This window comes from Panthera tigris, chromosome B3 (assembly GCF_018350195.1).
Source record: "Panthera tigris isolate Pti1 chromosome B3, P.tigris_Pti1_mat1.1, whole genome shotgun sequence".
Classification (NCBI taxonomy): domain Eukaryota; kingdom Metazoa; phylum Chordata; class Mammalia; order Carnivora; family Felidae; genus Panthera; species Panthera tigris.
In genome coordinates this window covers 51,568,780-51,589,796 of record NC_056665.1, presented here as the reverse complement: position 1 = coordinate 51,589,796, position 21,017 = coordinate 51,568,780, and the positions used below count along the sequence as shown (strand labels likewise).

The window sequence follows — 21,017 nt, the reverse complement described above, 5'->3', positions numbered from 1 at the left end:
CAACTAAAATATGGGCAGAAGATATGAACAAGCACTTCTCCAAAGAAGTCATATAGGTAGCCAACAGACAAATGAAAAAATGCTCAACATCCCTCATCATTAGGGAAATGCAAATCGAAACTACAATGAGATATTGCCTCACACCTGTCAGAATGGCTAAAATAAAAAATATAAATAATAAGTGTTGGCAAAAATGTAAAGAAAAAGGAACTCTCTTGTACTCTTGGTGAGAATCCAAACTGGTGTAGGCACTGTGGTGAACAGTATGGAGGTTTCTGGGGTGTCTGGGCAGCTCATTCGGTTAAGCCTCCAACTTCAGCTCAGCTCATGATCTCACAGTTTGTGGGTTTGAGCCCCATGCTGGGCTCTGTGCTGACAGCTCAAAGCCTGGAGCCTGCTTCAGTTTCTGTGTCTCCCTCTCTCTCTGCCCCTCCCCTGCTCGTGCTGTTGACTCTCCCGCTCTCAAAAAATGTTAAAAAACAAATTAAGAAAGAAAAAAATAGGATAGAGGTTCCTCAAAAGTTAAAAACCAGAACTACCCTACAATCCAGTAACCACACTACTAGATATGTACAGAAAAGATACAAAAACACTATTTAAAGGGATACATGCACCCCTGTGTTTACAGCAGCATTATTTACAATCGCCAAATTATGGAAGCAGCCTACAATAGATGAATGTAAGATATGGTGTGTGTGTGTGTAAGTATCTATACACATACACACAGTTATACTGCTATATATATATATATATATATATATATATATATATATATATATAGCTACACATACACACACACACACACACACACACACACAAACACAATGAAGTATTATTCAGCCATATAAAAGAATGAAGCCTTGGCATTTGCAACAACATAGATGGATCTAGAGAGTATAATCCTAAGCAAAATAAATCAATCACAGACAATTACCGTATGATTTCACTCATGTAGAATTTAAGAAACAAAACAAACAAGTAAAGGAAAAAGAGAGAGCGTTAACCCAAGAAGCAGACTCTCATCTATAGAGAACTGATGGTTACGAGAGGGGAGGTGGGTGGGGGGATGGGTGAAATAAGTGATGGGGATTAAAGAGTGCACTTGTCATTGAAGAGCATAGGGTAATGTACAGAATTGTTGAATCACTACATTGTACACCTGAAATTAATATAACACTGTATGTTAACTATGCTGGAATTAAAATCAAATTAAATTAAAAATAAAAATAAATAAATGACAGGTTAAACCTAAAAAAAAAGGTTGCTACTATTTTCAAGTCCTTATTCAGATGTTCATTTGAACCGAAATCAACTTTTCTCTCTCAATCTTCTACAATCCTACGAAGTTTGGCCTCCTCTCACTATTCCAATGCACACTGAACTATCCTTAAACTTCACCACTGTTCAAACCTAATTATTTAATATGTTACTCTTATCTCTGTAAATAAAACTATGTTCTACCAGAGCAGGTATAATAGAAATTTTCTTACCCTTCATAGAGCCTATTCAAGGTGCCAGACACAGAGAAGCACTTAAAATCTTGTTAACACTCTCAAGCTCACTTGATGACATAATCACTTGTAACAATTCAGTGCTAACTTGCTACGTATAAGAAACATTTTAGGGGCACCTGGCTGGCTCAGTTAGTAGAGCATGCAACTCTTGATCTCATGGTTTTAAGTGAGCCCCATGTTGGGTTTAGAGATGACTTTAAAAACCTTAAAAATATAAAGATTTAATATTCTTAAGATGTCACTTTTCCACATATTGACCTATTATCAATGCAATCCAAACAAAATCTCAGCAGTCTGTTTTGTAGGAATAGGTAAGCTAACTCTAAAACTTACATGATGAAGGGGAAAGGAACTACCATAGTTGAAGCAATTTTAAGGAAGAATAGGGGTGCCTGGGTGACTCAGTCAGTTAAGCATCTGACTTCAGCTCAGGTCATGATCTGGCAGTTTGTGAGTTTGAGCTCTGCGTTGGGCTCTGTGCTAACAGCTCGGAGCCTGAAACCTGCTTTGGATTCTGTGTCTCCCTCTCTTTTTGCCCCTCCCCCATTTGCACTCCGTCTCTTTCTCCCTCTCAAAAATAAACATTAGATTTTTTTTTTTTAAAAAAGAAAGAATAACATGTTAGAGAACTCACATTAGTTCATGTCAATTCTAAAATAATTGGGCATTCATGTTCATAAAAATGAAACGACTATAAACTACATATCATATATAAATCTTAACTCAAAATGGATCACACAACTAAATGTAAGAGCTAAAACAATAAAACTTGTAGGAAAAAAGTTTTGTGACCTTGGGGTCAAGCAAATAGTTCTCAACCACGGTACATGTGTCAATGTTTAGAGACATTTTTTACTGCTATTCCTGGGGGGTAAGGGGCAGATGATGGTACTGAACTCTAATGGACAGAGGCCAAAGATTCTACTAAATATCGTACAATGCATCAAACAAATCCCATAACAAAGAATTATCTGGCTCAAATATCAATAGTGCCACGGTGGAGAAGTGTTGGGTTAGATTTTTCAGATGCACTATCAAAATTAAGATCCATAAAAGAAAAAAATAAATTGGACATTTAACAAAACTAAAATTAAAATCTATTGCTGTTCAGGGGCGTCTGGGTAGCTCAGCTGGTTGAGTGTCCAACTCTTGATTTCTGCTCAGGTCATGATCCCAAGGCCGTGGGCTGGATGCCCACATTGGGCTCCATACTAAGCGAGTAGCGTACTTGGGATTCTCTCCCTCTGTCTTTCTCCCATGCTTGCATTCCCTCATTCTCTCTCTCTCTCTCAAAAAACATAAATGAAAAAAATAATTATTTGGAAAACATTATGTGCTTACTTGGGAAAGAAAAGCTAAATGATAAAGCACAGAAAAGAGGCTCAACAGTATGAGTAATCAGGGAAATACAAATTAAAACCACAGTTCAACAGCATTGCAAAACTACTAGAATGATTAAAATTAAAACGACTGACCCATGCAAACACTGGCAGGGATGTGGATGATCTAGAACCCCCATACACTACTGGTAGGAATTAAACATGGTATAACCACTTTGGAAAACACCTTGGCAGTTTCTTAAAAGAAGTTAAAGATATACCTACCATACTACCCACACATTCCATTCCTAGGTAGTTACCCAAACAAAATGAAAACTTATGTCCACACAAAAATGCATCCATGAATATCCACAGCAGCTTTATTTGTAATAGCCCCAAACTAGAAACGACCCAAAGGCCTAGAATCAAGTGAGTGAATAAACAAATAGTGGTATATCAATATAATGGAAATAAAAAGAAATAAACTCTTTATACAAAGGACAACTATAAATTAAAGAGAATTTATGGGTTGGACAGTCTCAGAACTTCTCTATTTTTCTACTGAAGTGAAAATATATGCATATCTGCACAAATAACATTCCAATGTACTGATCTTTTAACCATCTTCTCTTTCCTAAGGCTTTCACATAGGAGATGCTCTTTTTCCCCACTCACAAATTTTCTTTTACTACAAAGGTTGCAGAATAAGTGATACTCACAATGGCCTCACGCCATTTTAAAATGACAGAGAATAGAGAGTTCAACAGTTCTGAAGTAATACCTTAAAAATGACTGGAAAAGAAATCAACTTATCATAACTATTTTAAAACTTTGAAAGACAGCTTCAAAATCAAATACAGTTTTAAATACAGCATACTATTAACATATCAAACTGCCATAACTCCAGTAAAGCTATTTAAATTAAAACTACTAATTTTAAATTATTTTCCCATAAAAAAAACCTCACCAATTAAATTCACTTTTAAAACTCCATTTACAGGCTTATGTTTCAGGTTGTTTTTCTTTTTTTTAATTGATGTGCAGTTGGCATACAATATTAGTTTCAGCTGTACAACATAGTGATTCAATGTTAAAGGCTGTTTTCTAATTAAAGGTAGCTAATCCAATAATACACTTGATCCCAAGTAGAAATATTCTTATTAAATAAAATAATAGCACATTATTGGAGACTAACCATTCCATTTTTTAAAATAATCTTATTTTAGAATAGTTTTAGGGGTGCCTGGGTGGCTCAATTGGTTGAGCATCCTACTCCAGATTTCGGTTCAGGGTCATGGGATCAAGCCCCATGTTGGGCTCTGCGTCAAGAAGGAGCCTGCGTAAGATTAAGATTCTCTCTCTCTCTCTCTCTCTTGCATAAGATTAAGATTCTCTCTCTCTCTCTCTCTGCTCTGCTTGCTCTCCCTTTCCCAAAAATAAAAAGAGAATAGATTTAGATTTGCAAAAGAGTTACAAGTATAGTACAAAAAAACATTTGACTTTGAAAATTAACCTCCTTGATCATGAAGGGGCTCCTATCAGTCCACCATCCTCCTTCCTGGGACTCAGAACCAGTACTATCAGGTAAGGTGTGGTCAAGTCCCTTCTCTGGCTAGAGTAACAGACACTTCACTCCAGTTTACCTAAGTCCTCTAAACTCCCCTACAAGGTACCCAGTTATAAGATGGCAGTACCAACAATTCTAACTTCACTTCTCACAGAAAGGAAAAGGGAAAGAAAAGAAATAAGTTGATTTCAAGGCTTTGAAAAAATACAATCCATTTATTTATTTCCCTTTCACAAACAAATGACATAAATAACACCCTAGGTCTAGGTTAAGAAACTTCAACTCTTAAAATAGTTTTCAAAAACATTACCTCAAAATTTCCTAAGAGACTAAGACTTGTTATAGGTGGAGCACTAGAACTCAGAAATGGTTTTTCATGAATATCTGGATCATCTTCAGTGTTTAAACATGGTCGATGACTATTAAAAAGAAAATCAGCAAACAAACACATTAAGCACAGTATTTTCTAATTTATTTTTTGTATAAAATTAAATTAGGAGAATTTGATCCATTTTACTTAAACTACATGATAAAAAATTAATCCAACCAAATTTTAAGATATGAAATATTTAGTTTAAATTCCTGATTAGATTTTATGGTCTTTGTTATAATATTTGACAAAAAAATATATAAGTAATATCCTAGAAGGTTTCAAGGCAGAATTTATATCACATAGTGACATCTGCTAGAAATATACAATGCAGTCTTCTTTATCAGTCTTCATTTTCAGTTAAAAATGAGAATATAAAGGCAAAATTATGTGACTAAAGAAAATAAGGAGAGTATTATTTGTCAACATGGACACATTTCCAAGGCTTCTTTTTTGCAAAGAAGTGTAAGGTAAAGGAGGAGGTGAATGACCAGAAATATTCAAACTTACTTAAGTGCTAAAACCAATGTATTTATTATGATGACCAATATACACTAGCTACTCATTGTCTTAATTTCTCCCTTCATCCTTAATAACTGTGTGAAATTAATATTGAAAATGATACCCAACTAGAAAATAATATTCCTATTAGAATTGTGATTTTTAGAGTAAACATTTATTACACAAGACTAGAAATTAGTATATTATTTCAAATACACAAATCAGTTTTAATATAAATACCTTCCAGATGATAAGCTTTTCAGATGCAGTAATGAAGAATCCAAATCAAAGCAACCTGATTGTGTCTTTCTTTGAGGAACCTAAGGTCAAAACAATCATTTGTAATATTTAAAAAGACTGTAATTTTTTCTTGAACTGATAGAACACTTTTCAAATGAAAGTTAAGCATATTTTACAAATACTATAACTTCTCCCCAGTCTACTTACAATCATACTCTTTATTACATATTGTCCTTATTTCTCATTTTATTAACTGGTAGAAAAAAAATAAATGATTAACAAAAGCACTTTTAGTAGGTTTTGACTCTTTAAGAAGCAGAATGTTTTTTCTAAAACAAAATCTTACATGGAATCCCAATATATAATAAGACTTTTACTTTTTTACTTTATATACAGTTAACGCTTTAACAACCCAGGGATTAGGGGGCACTAATCTCCCCCGCCCAGCCTCTGCAGTTGAAAATCCACAAAAAGTTTTAGATCCCCAAAAACTTAACTACTAATAGCCTACTGTTGACTGAAAGCCTTACCAACAGCATAAATAGACAATTAACATATATTTTGTATGTTATATGTATTCTATATGTGTTGTTCAAGGGTCAACTGTACTTCTGTATTTTGTGAAGGGAGTAAAAGACTTATAGCTTTCAAATAAAAATAAACAAACCAAAAAAAAGAATTAAATGGTGATGGGAGCCTGGAGTCCTGCCAACTCTGCTGCTCCTTTGTCCCTCCCTACCCACTGTGCATTTCTAAGAACTCTGGGGCTTCACAGAGAATAGGTTTGAAAAATACTGCTCCAGATGTTCAACCACCATTGTATACCACACATTACATTTAAGACCATGATCCAACCACCATCTAGCTGAAAATATCCTAAAAATAAAAGACCCAAATGTAAACTAAAGGTAAAATCACATACAACATGCAAGTTAAAAAGACTTGTTACTAGAATAAATATGTATTGTATACAGTACATTCGTCGTTAAGAAAAAAGATAATACTGAATGTCTAAGCAATCTCAATATTTTTGAGATTTTCATGAGTGCACCATGCTATTTTTTGTAGCCTGGACTTAATTGGGGGCGCCTTGGTGGCTCAGCTGGTTAAACGTCCAACTCTTGATTTTGGCTCAGGTCATGATCTCACAGTTTCCTGAGTTTGAGCATTCACCCTGCAGAGCCTGCTTGGGATTCTTTCTCTCCCTCTCTTTCTGTCCCTCCCCTGCTTGTGCTCTCTCTCAAAATAAACTTTAAAAAAATTATATATAAAAAAAGAACTTAATGTGAAGTTCTCAATCTAAATTCTCATGTCTTCAATTCTGAAAATTTCTTTACCTTCATTTCTTCTGATACTGCATTTTCTTTGTTCCACTTAGTTCTACTTTTAGAATTTGTACTACACTTATATTCAGCATCTCATTTTATCCTCCATGGCTCTCCCATATTTTACCAACTCTCTTCCTTTCTGTACTTTTTTCAAGATGCTTTCTTAGCATCTGTCCACCCATCACTACATTGCTATACAGCTGATTCTGATTCAATGTTAATCCTTCTGTATTTGTAGGCACACATGTTGTGTGTGTATATAGCAATTAAAATATTTTCATATTTAAAATTTCTATTTAGTTATTTTTCAAGTTCATAAGTTCTTGCATCCCTACCTCCTGTTTGTACCTGTCCCAGCAGAGGCATTAAACCCTAGCACTAAATTAGGTTCAGATATCCCAGAGGGCCATAATTTGCCTCATATGAGTATTTGGAGATTTATCTTTCTTTCTCTTACATTATATTATGTACTTAAAGGTTATATCAGGTATTACGTATTATTTTTATTAAAGGTTATATTCTATCCATGATTTCTGTCTTTGAGGAGGAAGAGTCTTTGTAGATGAACTCAGTCTACCATGCTGAACAGAAGTCTACAATGCTCTTTTTATCAGTATGATGCTGACAAATCTTTTTTCCTGATCACTTGGGTCTTTCGAAAGCACCTCATACCTAGGTCAAATGTTTGGGGTTATTTTAAGTTGTTTGGAATTCAGCTTCTCTAAGACAAACACCTAAGGTCCAAGTTATAAATTTAAATTCAAGATCTCTTATTCAATAATTATTTTTTGAACATAGGCCAGATATTGTATCCTTAGAGTTTACTTAAAAAAACACAGATAAAGTAGGGTGACTGGGTGGCTCAGTCGGGTAAGCGTCCAACTCCTGGTTTTGGCTTAAGGAATGATCTCACGGTTTTCATGAGTTTGAGTCCTACATTGGGTTCTACACTGGCAGTGCGGAGCCTGATTGAGATTCTGTCTCCCTTTCTCTCTGCCCCTCCCCGACTCACACTGTCTGTCTCTCCCAAAATAAATAAATAACTTAAAAAAAAAAAAAACACGAAAAGCACCAAAAATTATCTTCTATCAGTAGCAAAATATATATGCTTTATACTTCTCCCTGATATTGATCACTTGACTCAGGTTTAACTGAAATGGCAGGTATACCAGCTAACAACTGATAGCTTACTATGTGTCAGGAATTATATTAATCATCCCCATAATACTAAAGCAGACATTATGCTAGGGTGAAGTCAGGGTGATTCCAAAGCAAGACTCCTAACCATTGCACTCAGATCTACAAATCTATTTGTAAATGTAGAGTGGGGAAATTTATATGTCTCAAAATAAGATGCTGCATGGGTTCCAAGTCAAAAACAACCACAAATCTGATTCCCAAATAACTCAGCTGGTGATGTCAACCAGGTTCAGATACAAATTTATTTATACAAACCCACTTGACACTAAATATTTTCTTTATATTTAGTAATAATTAAAAGATTAGACAAAAGAATTTCAGAGAAATTTTATAATTCTAATTTTTTTCATATTTTTAGTCTTTTCTCATATTAACACATAGCTATTAAATATATTTAAAAGTGTTTTCTAACTGGAAATTCCTTTTATTTTACCTTTTTTTTTAATTTTTTTTTTTTTAACGTTTATTTTTGAGACAGAGAGAGACAGAGCATGAATGGGGGAGGGGCAGAGAGAGAGGGAGACACAGAATCCGAAGCAGGCTCCAGGCCATAAGCCCAGAGCCCGACGCGGGGCTCGAACTCACAGACCGCGAGATCGTGACCTGAGTTGAAGTCGGACGCTTAACCGACTGAGCCACCCAGGTGCCCCTGGAAATTCCTTTTAAAGGCATTTACATTTTTCGGGGGCCTGGGTGGCTCAGTTGGTTAAGCGGCTGACTTCAGCTCAGGTCATGATCTCACTCACGGTTTGTGGGTTTGAGCCCTGCATCGGGCTCTGTGCTGACAGCTCAAAGCCTGGAGCCTGCTTTGGAGTCTGTCTCTCTCTCTCTCTCTCTCTCTCTGCCCCTCCCCAGCTCACACTCTGTCTCTGTCTCTCTCAAAAATAAAATAAAAAACATTAAAAAAAATTTTTTTTAATAAAAAAAATTAAAAAGTGCATTTAAATTTTTTTCAATTACAATTCAGATAAAATAATTTGTAAACATTTTAGATGTTTCCAAGTATAAATATGAAATAAGAGAAAGAAACCTTACAGGACTTGAGAGAAGAGGCAATCCAGTTCGAGGATGAAAAGCTCTGGTTGAGGTCCCATCTAAGGAATGAAAATTATGTTTCCGCCAGACACTTGAATGTTTCAGTGGTATAGTCTTCTGCTAGGAAAATAATTAATTTTAATGATAACATTTAAGTAATTTTGGTCTTATCCCTAATATGTACTGAGATATTATATCTTGGGTGGTAATGCTAATCATCTACAGATCTAGATCTACACACACACACACACACACACACACACACACTTTAATAAAACAATGTCTAAGAGTTTTTTCTAAAGTACTGAATAAACTCAAATATTCTAAAGAAACTATGTCCAAATATAATCGTCTTATACATATGCTCATATTTATAAATACTCAGAGTCTAACATCTGGTAAGCTAATATTTGATACTTTTAATTTGTGAAAAAACAACTACTCAGAGGTAGAAAAAAGAGTATTCTAAGATATAAAACTATGTTAATATTAAGAGTCGTTCTCAAAGCATGTAATTTGGTAGAGCACGACACAGAAATACAATAAATGTGAATTTAAAAATATATCTAATGCAGTTGCAGTACCATGTTTTTATGTGATACAGAAACAAGCTATTTCTTAAGAATTTAGGCAACACATAAAAATCAGAAAAGTCTAATTTGGGTCCTGGCTCTGCCACTTACTAGCTTTGTGACCTTGGGCAAGTTACTTAAGCTCTCCAGTCCTAGGGTCCTCATTTGTAAACTGGAGTTTACTCTAGTTTACTCTCATAGTTTAGTGGAAGGATTAAGTATGCCAATATGTGTAAAATATTCAGAAGAGTGTCTGGGCACTTAGTAAATGTTGTATGATTATATTTAAAACAAGAGCATGAAAAACCGAATATTAGTAGCTTGAAAAATACAGTGGCCAAATTAAGTTTTCCTTTTAGGTACCAGAAAGGATCATGAAAAGCTAACTGTTTTTGTGACAATTATAGTTTTAGAAAATTGGAACCAGCATTTGATACAATCCATGTTAGAGATTCTATTGAAAAACAGAAATTGGAAACATGGTACAATTATTAAAACTCTTTTGTCCAGCAGAACTTATTTTACTGATAAAGAAGATAAACTAAGGACATTCAGATTTAGGTCAAGACAGTTAAAAAGTACTTTTCCAGGGGCACCTGGGTGGCTCAGTTGGTTAAACGTCAGACTTCAGCTCAGGTCATGATCTCTGGTTTGTGGGTTTGAGCCCCATATCCTGCTCTCCACTAATGGCTTGGGTTCCTGCTTTGGATTCTCGGTGTTCCTCTCTCTGCCTAATAATAATTTTCTAAAGCTAAAAAATGGTTTGGTAGAAAGTTAAATAAAATGTAAATAAGTATCTTTTATTTATATAGTACATTAAAGATTCACAAAATTTCTTAAAATCTATTATATGATTGTCACAACTCTGAGATAGGCAAAAGAGATTTATCATTCTTATTTTAGAACTGAGGAAACTGAGGTTTTTAGAAGTTAGGTGACTTATTCAGTGTGACTTAAGGTCCAAATTGTGAAGTCAGGACAGGAACCCAGGCATTCTAACCAACAAACAGCCTCGTGACTTCTCTATAGATATTCCTAAAATCCCTAGCTGAGCAGTGGCATTACAACGGGTGCACTGTATTAGGCCAGAGCTACTAACAAATGATACATTAAGCTGATGTGAGTTTCATTTCTGACTCCTAATTACCCTCCAGCAATTGTCCAGTGTTGAAATAACCAAAAAGGGGCAATGGGAAGAATTCACCTAGCATTTGCTCTTAAGTAAGTAGGTTATTTTTCAAGGATGTTAATACTAGTTTTGTAGCAGGTTTATTAGAACTGACTGTAAATTGAAACCATGATAAATGTTTGAGAATTATATTTGAAATATTAGATGTTACCTACCAACACCTCTGTATTTTTCAGTCGTTCACATGTAGACAAACAGTCTTTTACTTTCTTTCTCTGAGAACAGTTTTGAGATTTTTCATCAATTATCTCTTCTTTCTTATCCTGTTCAACTTTTAATAGGTCTGGCTTTTTGCATTTGCGAACTTCATTATCTTTATTGAGATAATTTTCTATACTATTAAGTTGAGTATTTTGCTCACATGTCTTAAGCCTTTCTGAGTCTTTATTTGAGCACTTGTTTTCATGTTTGTTCAAATATTCAGACATTTCCAACATAGTAGCTTTTATTTTTGAGTCATCTTTTTTGGAATTATCAAATTCATGATTCTTAAAATATTCTGGATTAGAATTTTCTTTTTTTATTCTTTTTTCCTTATACTTATCTGTGCAAATCTGTTTGTCAATACTGTTGCAATTTGAATACTTTTTATCAGTTTCATTGCTAATTTCTTGCTCCTTAAATTGACACTCAGAAAGTGTATTTTCCAATCTGACTGTCAAATCTAAGTTATTTTTTTTGCAGTGAGGCATATTTGAGGGAGTCAATAAACTAGTGGCTTTGTTCTGTGTCTCTTGGAAAGTATTTTGGATGGTTTCACTAGGATTGTCCTGATACAGATTTCTTCTTATTTGAGGTTTCAAAGAGGATTCGACTTTACCATTACATTTAAAAGAACTAAATGATTTATTGGGTATTAAGTTTTCCCCTTCGCTGCTGTCTTCTAACAAGGAAAATTTTGTATTGGAAATGGAAACAGAGGTAACATCCTTGTTTTTCTTCCACAAATTGTTGTCTTCATATGTACTCCTAAATACTTTCGAAGGAACCAAATTGGAGTCATGCATGTTGAATGACTGCCGGGGTATATGTGATGCAGTTGGATCAATATGCTCCAAGTGTTGAGCAATCCTTGCAATAACATCTTGTCGCTCCTGGAGTAAAGAGCCGATCAAAGGATTTGTCTCACCAATAGACTGACGAGAATAAAGACCATTGGAACTGCCAGTTTCACTTCGAGGAGTATCTGGTTTTACTTGAATTTTTCCCTCACTGGTGTCTTCTGAGGAGGTAAGCTCAGGACTACCAAAGGAAATGGAGAAAGTTTCTTTACATTTTCTCACATTTTCATTTTCTTTTGAAACCCGGAAAAGTTTTGAATTAAGTGAACTAGACTCTTGCATATTAAATGGATGTCCAGAAACAGGGGAAGTGCTTGGATCACAATGAATCAAATGCTGAGCAATTCTTGCAATAACTTCTTGTCGCTCCTGAATTAAAGAGCCTATTAAAGGATTAGTCTCACCAACTGACTGCCAGGAACTCTGGTGGCTAGAGACCCTGGAATCAATCATTGAAAATGATTTTAAAGTTCTCACTGGTGTTTCATGTGACTTTTTATCTCCTCTACCACTGAAGCCCAGAATATTGGCTTGACGTGTTCCATAGTCAGATTTACTGCCAGTGCCTGGATACAGTTTGACATTTTTGACAGCTGCAATATATTCTGGAGTTGTGCCATTTTTTGCATGCAATATGCTTTCAGGTGCCATGGTCCAAGATTGTTTGCTACACAGACGCTGTGAACTATTTGTACTACATTGTTCTACTTCACTAGAATTGCGGTGCTGATGGACTTTAAGTTCATGTTCTTGAATTCTTTTCTCATAAAGGCCAATATTAGTGTGAATACTACAGGTCAAAACTGGATAATTAGATTGTCTGGGCAAGGACTGAACGCTGACTTTCAAGGCCACATTGTGAGAAACATTAGGAACAGGAAACACATGTTCAATCGGGGTCTGTGAAAAATTCCACTGCAGGTCTACATCAGCAGCACTGATTCTAGAATCATATAGAAATATACAGAATCAATGCATTGTAATGCTTATAACGTTATATATTATAAAAAATTTTCAACAGTTACATACTTATCTTTATTTGCATTAGTTACTATTAAGGGTTTACTTTCAGCTACTTTACCATGCATGTCATTCTGATAAAACCAACATAAAAAGCACAATAGTTTATGCTTAGAATAGAGATGATTTTTTTATATGAAATTTATTGTCAAATTGGTTTCCATACAACATCCAGTGCTCATCTCAACAGGTGCCCTCCTCAATACCCATCACCCACGCTCCTCGCCCTCCCACCCCCCATCAACCCTCAGTTTGTTCTCAGTTTTTAAGAGTTTCTTATGTTTTGGCTCCCTCCCTCTCTCATCTTTTTTTTTTCCTTCCCCTCCCAAATGGTCTTCTGTTCAGTTTCTCAGGACCCACATAAGAGTGAAAACATATGGTATCTGTCTTTCTCTGTAGGACTTATTTCACTTAGCATAACACCCTCCAGTTCTATCCACATTGCTACAAAAGGCCATATTTCATTCTTTCTCACTGCCACGTAGTATTCCATTGTGTATATAAATCACAATTTCTTTATCCATTCATCAGTTGATGGACATTATGGAAAGAGCCTAGAGATGATCTTTTTATGAACACTGGACTACTTAGGCATTAAAGCTCAAGAATACTATAATTTAGAATTATTTCTTAAAACAAAAAAAAATGGCATTTACTCTAAATAAATGGATTTAGCTAATTCTGTTGTACAAGGTGATTAAGAGATACTCAATCTCAGGGCCACCTGCCTAAAGAAACAATTAGACACTTGGTCAGCAGCCTGTAAATTTACAGTTTTCAAGATGCAAAAATTAAATAAGTCTACCATTATGGAAATTCAGCAGCCCAGAAAGTTTTTATACGTAAGCCCATTGGGGGTTCTTTAAAGCTAAAAAGCTCTCTGAAAACCAATCTATGCCGGGGGTGCCTGGGTGGCTCAGTTGGTTAAGCATCTGACTTCGGCTCAGGTCATGATCTCACCGCTTGGGAGTTCAAACCCCATGTTGGGCTGTGTGCTGACAGCTCAGAGCTGGAGCCTGTTTCTGATTCTGTGTCTCCCTCTCTCTCAAAAGTAAACAAACATTAAAAAAATAAAAAACAAATTAAAAAGAAATAAAGTAAAATTCATACTGATTCGCATTTAAATTCTCTAAATTGTTTTGAGAAAATCTTTAGTAAATTTTATCCACTTACATTTAGAAATGAAGGAAATAAACTGCTTAAAAGGTAAAATATCATTCAGTAGCTAACCAACAAGGTTAAATACACACTGTCCTTATTTTGCTCAATACTTACCTGTAAAGAATATTTCGTGGAATAGCACCATGGGAAACACTCAGCCAAGCACTTAACTGAGAAAAAAACACAAATGAGCGGACAGCCAATAGAAGAGTCTTCTCTTCAATAAACCGATCGCCACTCCTAAGGGAGGTAAAAAGTATCATTTAAATGTCAGCAAGTACAAAATGATTGAACTTTAGAAATACAGAAGCTAAAATAAATATATTCTGGATATGTGCTTTCAAGAGAATCGAAGTGCATTTACTAGTGTCACTTGAAGTCACAGAAGAACTAAATGTCTAAATTTTACTACATCATTAGAGTCAAAGACATGATACATTATTAAAATAATTTATAGAAGCAATGGAAAACCTGATTTAGCAAGAACAACTTGAAACTCAGTTCAACAACTTACTGTCGAGGAACTGGCTCCAATATCCATCTTTCTAATAATAATGCATCTTGCTTAATTGCAGGATCATTGAGATCAATTCCATCTGTGGTGGGCCCATCATCACTGTAGCAGCAATCTGGGAGTAACATCACTTCCACCATGATTGGAAGGTTATTCTTCCACAACAGTAAGACCTCAGACCTAGTTCTTCTGGCTTGGCGACACTTAAGAGAAAATGAATGTAAGCGAAATACCTCAATAACCCAAGGCATTTTATATTTACAGTTTAAAATTATAATTGTAAAATAGACATCTATATGAGAAATGAGTCAACTGTAGATCTTTGCTTAGGCTTATTTAGATTTCCTCATTAAATAGTGGATTAACACTAGTGAGTTCTAGAGTACAAGGATTAGTACTGAACATTTATGATGCAAAGTTTCTTGGGGAGGGGGATATTTCTACTCTATTTTGTGGAAAAATAACTGTCATACACCACATCTGACAGGCCTTAAGGTGGCCCAGCCTAGTTTGTTAACTATGTCATTGTTACAAAATAAAGATTCATTCTAAGTAAAAACCAAAATATTAAAATCTCATTTTCATTAAATGCTCAAAATAGACAAGATTTTAAAAATGTAAAATTTTGGACTACATTTAAGAAACTGTTGGGAAAATCCCTATAGCAAATTATACACTACCTATCAAAATAACTATTTTTAACATTATATAAAAATACTACTAAGATAGCAAAAAGTATCCTCCCGTAGGAAAAAAGGAATATAAAAGGGAAATTGGTTAATCTGAAGAAAATGATCATGAAAGTAATTCTACCAAATAAACACAAGATCAATAGCAACAATTATCTTAAATCTGGTGAGTAAGAAGGCAGGTATGATTTTGGCTGTCACCCTGCATGCTGATCTGCAAAGGTACCTACTGTGACTTTAAGAGCATCGCTTAAGAGTTAGGGGTATTAGCTATGGTCCAAGATTAGGATTTTTTTTATTGTAGTTATAAGTGATTTTATACTTAAGTGTGAACATTATAATTGTCATGTAACAAAAGTGATCACAGAATTTAAACTAGTTTATATGAAAGAAAAAGAAAATATACTCAATACACAATTCTCACCTGAGCCAGCTTGTCACTACATTCATGTTTGGAAGTTACTGGGTAACAGGACTGTGCTGGAGGGCAATGGAAACTTTCTGTGCGACCTTTTACAGAACATTCAGGTGTTCGTCCTTCTGTTATTAACAAGGCCAAAGAGACCAAGAACTCCTCTGCATCATATTCAAAATATTCATCTAGAGTATCTGGTTTAAAAAAAAAATGAGTCTCTAATTTAATGTATTCTTGTTAAGAACTCACCGTTTACACCTAAAATACCTAATGTCACAATCTATATTCAAGTATATTCACTAACAAAGAGTGAAAGGGGGGTAAAAATCAGGCAATTAAAATACAGTAAACTCTTGATTCACAAGGTATACAAGGTAAGGAGAGAATGGATAATTCCAAATTTCAGTTAAGGTAAAGGTGGTTGAAATTATAGCATAAAATTATTTTTATGTCAATTTCAGTTAAAATGTCTAAGATTTAGGAATACATTTATAATCCTATAGATATTTAGATATCTTATATTTTTCAGATGTCAAGTGCAACAGTTTTTACACCCAAAATTTCACCAATAACCAAAAGGTTAAAAGGTCTTATTATGTCATATTTTTTAGCTGTTTTATTACTATTATTAAATATTAAGGATGCAAATTCAAATACATGTTTCTCCCTTTCTCTCCTTTGTCCCTTTCTTATCTAGTTCCTTATTCTTACAACCCATCTGTGCTGTGGACATTCAGAGCTCTGGAGTCCTTCTCTGCCTATGCCTTACAGTATTAGTAGTTTCAAAAGGAGAAATGTTATAATTATCCAGCAGCAGATGCAGGCCCAAATTACAATATATAAAGTGTGAATTTTGTTGTTGTTATTGTTACTATGCAGTTCCAAACAATTTGAAATGCAGGTGTTCTCACTTATTTGTAGTAATTTTTAAATTTCTCGAAAGTGCTTCAAGTTTGTGAAACAGTTAAGTTTCAAAAGTGTTAACCTGTTACACGAGTTGAACACTCGTGCAAATGTACACACACAAATTCAATTTGTTGTGCAATCCAATTAAATATCACATACTTTAAGTACTTGCTACACTGTATTAAGTGACAGGGGATACAGAATTGTATTATGGCATAGATCCTAGTCTCAAAGGGTTCATGATTCATAAATCATCTTCAAAACAAATAGAACACTACAGCATTTAATACATTCCAACGTTTTTCAGATAACAGTGGTAAAATTTTGCAAAAGAGGTAGGCATTGAAATACACAAAACGCAGAGTCAGACCTATAAATACAAAGAACAAATCGTTGGTTGTCAGAGGCAAGGGGGCTGGGAGATGGGCAAAATTTGTGAAGGAGAGTGGGAAATACAGACTTTCGGTTATGGAATAAATAAGTCAAGGGAATAAAACGCACAGCATAGGGAATATAGTCAATGATATTGTAATAGCGTTGTTTAGTGATAGATGGTAGCTACACTTATGAGCACAGCATAGAAAATCTGAATCATTATGTTGTGCACAGGGAACTAATGTAACATTGTGGGACAACTATACTGAAAACAATTTTTTTTAAAAGGAGGTAGACATTGAGCAGAACCAGGAGAGAGAAAGTGCAACTTGAGTAGAGAATCTGTATAGAGAAAGCGTGCAAAAGAAAGGACTGGAGCCAGATTATGAATAGCCCTGAAGGAAATGACGAAGAATGCCCATTTCTAGCATCAGGAAGGCTTATCTGGAAATGCAGCAGCCTTCAAAGCCAACTTTATTGAGTTGGTATTTTAAGACCATTCAGAAAATATTCCCTAAAATGACCATGTGCAACATATAAAATAACAGTGAACACTTAGTAACAATGTCAGACATTGCCAGTTCTAAGTACTTTCTACACATTAATTCATTCTATCCTCAGAGCAGCTCTGTAAGGCAGAAACTGTTACTACCATTTTAAAGATAACTGAAGCATAGAGACGTTAAGTAACTTGCCCAAGATTACCCAGCCAGTAAAGAATGAAGTTGGAATTTGAATCTACAGTCTGGCTCCAGAATCTGGTTCCTTAACCACTACTACCTCATGCCTGCTTTCTTTCATTGCAGCTATAAAAACTGTTATTACATACTTTAGTATATGTTTATAAAAATGTAAGTAAAATAATAATATGCAACATATATATTAATAATACATATTGGAACAGACAGCCCCTCATCAGCTTACTATTTTTTGACTTGACGATGGTGTGAAAGTGATTTGGCTTTTGATCTGGTCCCAGACCAGCAATATGGTAGGGTCCTCTCATGACGCTGTGCAGCTGCAGTGAGCTCCAGGGCCCAGTCTGCCACATGATGGAGAGGGCAAAACACCAATACACTTACAACCGTCTGTACCAACACAACCATTCTCTTTCTCTCATTTCCAATATAGTGTTCAATAAATTACAGGCATATTCAACACTTTATTATAAAATAGGCTTTGTGTTAGATGATTTTGCCCATCTGTAGTCTAATGTAAGTGTTCTAAGCACGTTCAAGGCAGGCTTGGCTAAGCTATGACATTTGCTAGGTTTGGAATGTTAAATGCATTTTTCACTTAAACCTATCATAAGTTGAAAATGTCTTATCAGGATGTAACCCCGTTGTAAGTCAGGGAAGATCTGTAGTGTCCAGGGATAGAACCCTAGTTTATAATAATGTGACAAGAAAAACAAGAGAGTGATCTCAACTTTCCACTTTCCTCTAGAAATCAATTAGATTATAAATCAAAGGTTTCCTGTAGTCCCTTGGGATTAACTGAGTTAAATCCTGGTGTCCTTCACGGGGAAGCAAAAGATGTAAAAAGGATTCCATTCAATCCCTTTCTCTGGTGGTTCTATGGGTTTTCAAAGCTACCTCAGGCTTGCCATGGGCTACATGGCATGATTTCAGCTCCTGAGATATTTCTCTGGGCTCATCCTGTTCCTTTCCCTGAGTTTGTCAGGTAATCCTGGAAAACTAAGAATTGTGACAGAGTAGTGGCTCCTAATCTTTGGAATGCTGAATGATGCCAAGATGTCAGCTACTCCATGTGAATACCAAGGATGATCCACAGTCTAAGCAATAAGTCTTACATTTATGTGCTACTACTTAAAAAAAAAAAAAATCTATACTTGAGAAAAAACCTACAAGGTCAGATTAAGAAAGGGGGAAGGGCAGAAAGAGTGGGGAGAATGACAGTGTTATCCTTATGCCTGCAAAACTATAATTTATCTCTAAAGCCCTAGCAAATAATGGCTTACACACCAGGAATTATCAAGTTTAAAGTGATAAAAACTAAACTATTACAAAAATAACTTTTTTTAAAAGTTTATTTATTTATTTTAAGAGAGGGGCAGTGAGAAAGGGAGAGAACCCCAAGCAGGTTTAGTGCTGTCAGTGTAGAGCTCAATGTGGGGCTCAAACTCACAAACCATGAGATTATGACCTAAGCCGAAATCAAGAGTTAGATGCTCAAGTGACTAAGCCATCCAGGCACCCCCAGAGTGTTAAATATTTAAATGAAAAACTTAACACAAAGATTAGAGATGACAGTAGTTATATATTAGTTATCTATGTAACCATTACATAAAAATTACGGGACACTTAGGTGGCTCAGTTGGTTGAGCATCTGACTTTGGCTCAGGTCATGATCTTGCAGTTAGTGAGTTCGAGACCCGCTGTCACTCAGCACTGCTGTCAGCCTATCAGCAGAGCCCACTTTGGATCCTCTGTCCCCTCTCTCTGCCCCTCCTCCACTGTACTCTCCCAAAAACACATATTAAAAACAAAACAAAACAAAACAGAACTGCAAGGAATAGCATGGATTATACTGTAGCATTATGAAAAATAAAATACTACCTAAATGCATGTGACTTTATGATGACAACCTTTAGGAACTGTCAGGAAAAATGTAAGGATGTCTGAATTTTAAGAAATGAGAATACTAAATCACAGTGGCCATTAGAAAAGTTACATAGTTAAAATTTTGATAATGTCAACCTCTAAAACACCAGACAGCAGAGACTACCATAAGGAATACGAACAATAACTGAGAACTATGTCATGCTAAAGAAAATTCACTCAATAGAACTTGATATTTTGAGCTTATTCTAGAAGTAAGTTATGATTTTAGGGCCTCTGAAAACAATGTACCTTTATAAAAACAAAAGGTGTTTCATATCTAGACAAATATGGACTGTCAATCTTACCTAGTAGTTACATATTTTAGAAGAAATAAATTATTTGATATAAAGCATAGCATTGAAGCAAACAAAGGATGTTACAAGTTTTCACAGGCTATGAAGGACAGATCTTTGGAGACTGGAGATTAATGAATCAAAACATAGTTCTAGAATCCCTCTACCTCCAAGACCTCAATGAGGATTGGGTTTACACCAGTTTGACTGAGAGCCATGACCAGACTGGCTGCTTTTGTAGTAGCATGCTGGCTGTGGAGTTTAGCTATTTCTTATACAGTTCCCCATCTGTTCTGTTTAATAAAAGAGGTGAACAATTTGGTAACTGGGAAAACTCTGATCAGAGTGATCCACAGATAAAATGGACTAACTCTCAGTAGAAGTAAATTCTTTATCACCAGGGATATTCAAGGACAGACTGATAGACACATCCCAGGGGTGTGATTGAACGTATTCAGCTAGTTAAGTGGTAGCAAGAGTTCTTTCAACCCTGAGAGTCTATGAATCTGTTCTGCAGAAGCAGCACAGAAAAAACCCTAGGAGAGAAGCCAGAACCACTACCTCCTTCTTAGGAGCCCCAGGAGGCCCTCTGAACCAGTACTCATCATATAGTGATTCAGAAAAAACTCCCAGGATAGCTCAGAACTTCTTCAAAGCTCTGTGTAAAACGAATGAGAGAAGAAGGTCTTACCCATCACTGGGCTGCTAGATATGCGGTTCAGTTTACTTTCTTTCTTTTTTTTTTTTTTTTTTTAGTATTTTTAATTTATTTTAAATATAGTTTATTGTCAAATTGGCTTCCATACAACACCCAGTGCTCATCCCAACAAGTGCCCTCTTCAAGGTTCACTTTACTTCTAAAGCCTGGCAAGGTAGCAGAAAATTCCACACTTCTAATGACATGGAAGACAATGACAAGACAAGCAGGAGAATAACCTGGGGGTTGCTAAAAAAAAAAAAAAAAAAAAAAAAAAAAAAAGTTTCTCTAACAATAAGGTCCTTTCAACTTCATAAAGGACAATCTGGTAATATGAATCAAAATCCTCTTTCTATAAAATAACACATACACTGAGCTGAATATTAAAGGATATTTATTTAAATGTTTATACCAATTTAAAAAATGG

At 35.2% G+C, this 21,017-nt stretch overlaps 1 protein-coding gene across 8 annotated transcripts in view; it reads right to left on the bottom strand.

Annotated features, from left to right (window-relative positions):
- The window catches only part of FAM214A (family with sequence similarity 214 member A), a 115,458-nt gene that overhangs the window by 12,974 nt on the left and 81,467 nt on the right, over positions 1 to 21,017 (bottom strand). For 7 of the 8 annotated variants that reach the window (XR_006218627.1, XM_042988820.1, XM_042988821.1 and 4 more), the window contains exons 3-9: positions 15,705 to 15,889; positions 14,592 to 14,794; positions 14,192 to 14,317; positions 10,991 to 12,839; positions 9,075 to 9,194; positions 5,512 to 5,591; positions 4,711 to 4,819 (exon numbers count right to left, since the gene is read on the bottom strand). Coding sequence is in view for 7 of the 8 variants with exons in the window: in XM_042988820.1 (XP_042844754.1) it covers positions 4,711 to 4,819; positions 5,512 to 5,591; positions 9,075 to 9,194; positions 10,991 to 12,839; positions 14,192 to 14,317; positions 14,592 to 14,794; positions 15,705 to 15,889 (2,672 nt within the window). In the remaining variant the exon portion in view is untranslated. The remainder of the gene's footprint in view (positions 1 to 4,710; positions 4,820 to 5,511; positions 5,592 to 9,074; positions 9,195 to 10,990; positions 12,840 to 14,191; positions 14,318 to 14,591; positions 14,795 to 15,704; positions 15,890 to 21,017) is intronic. The other variant, XM_042988822.1, reaches the window with a different exon arrangement.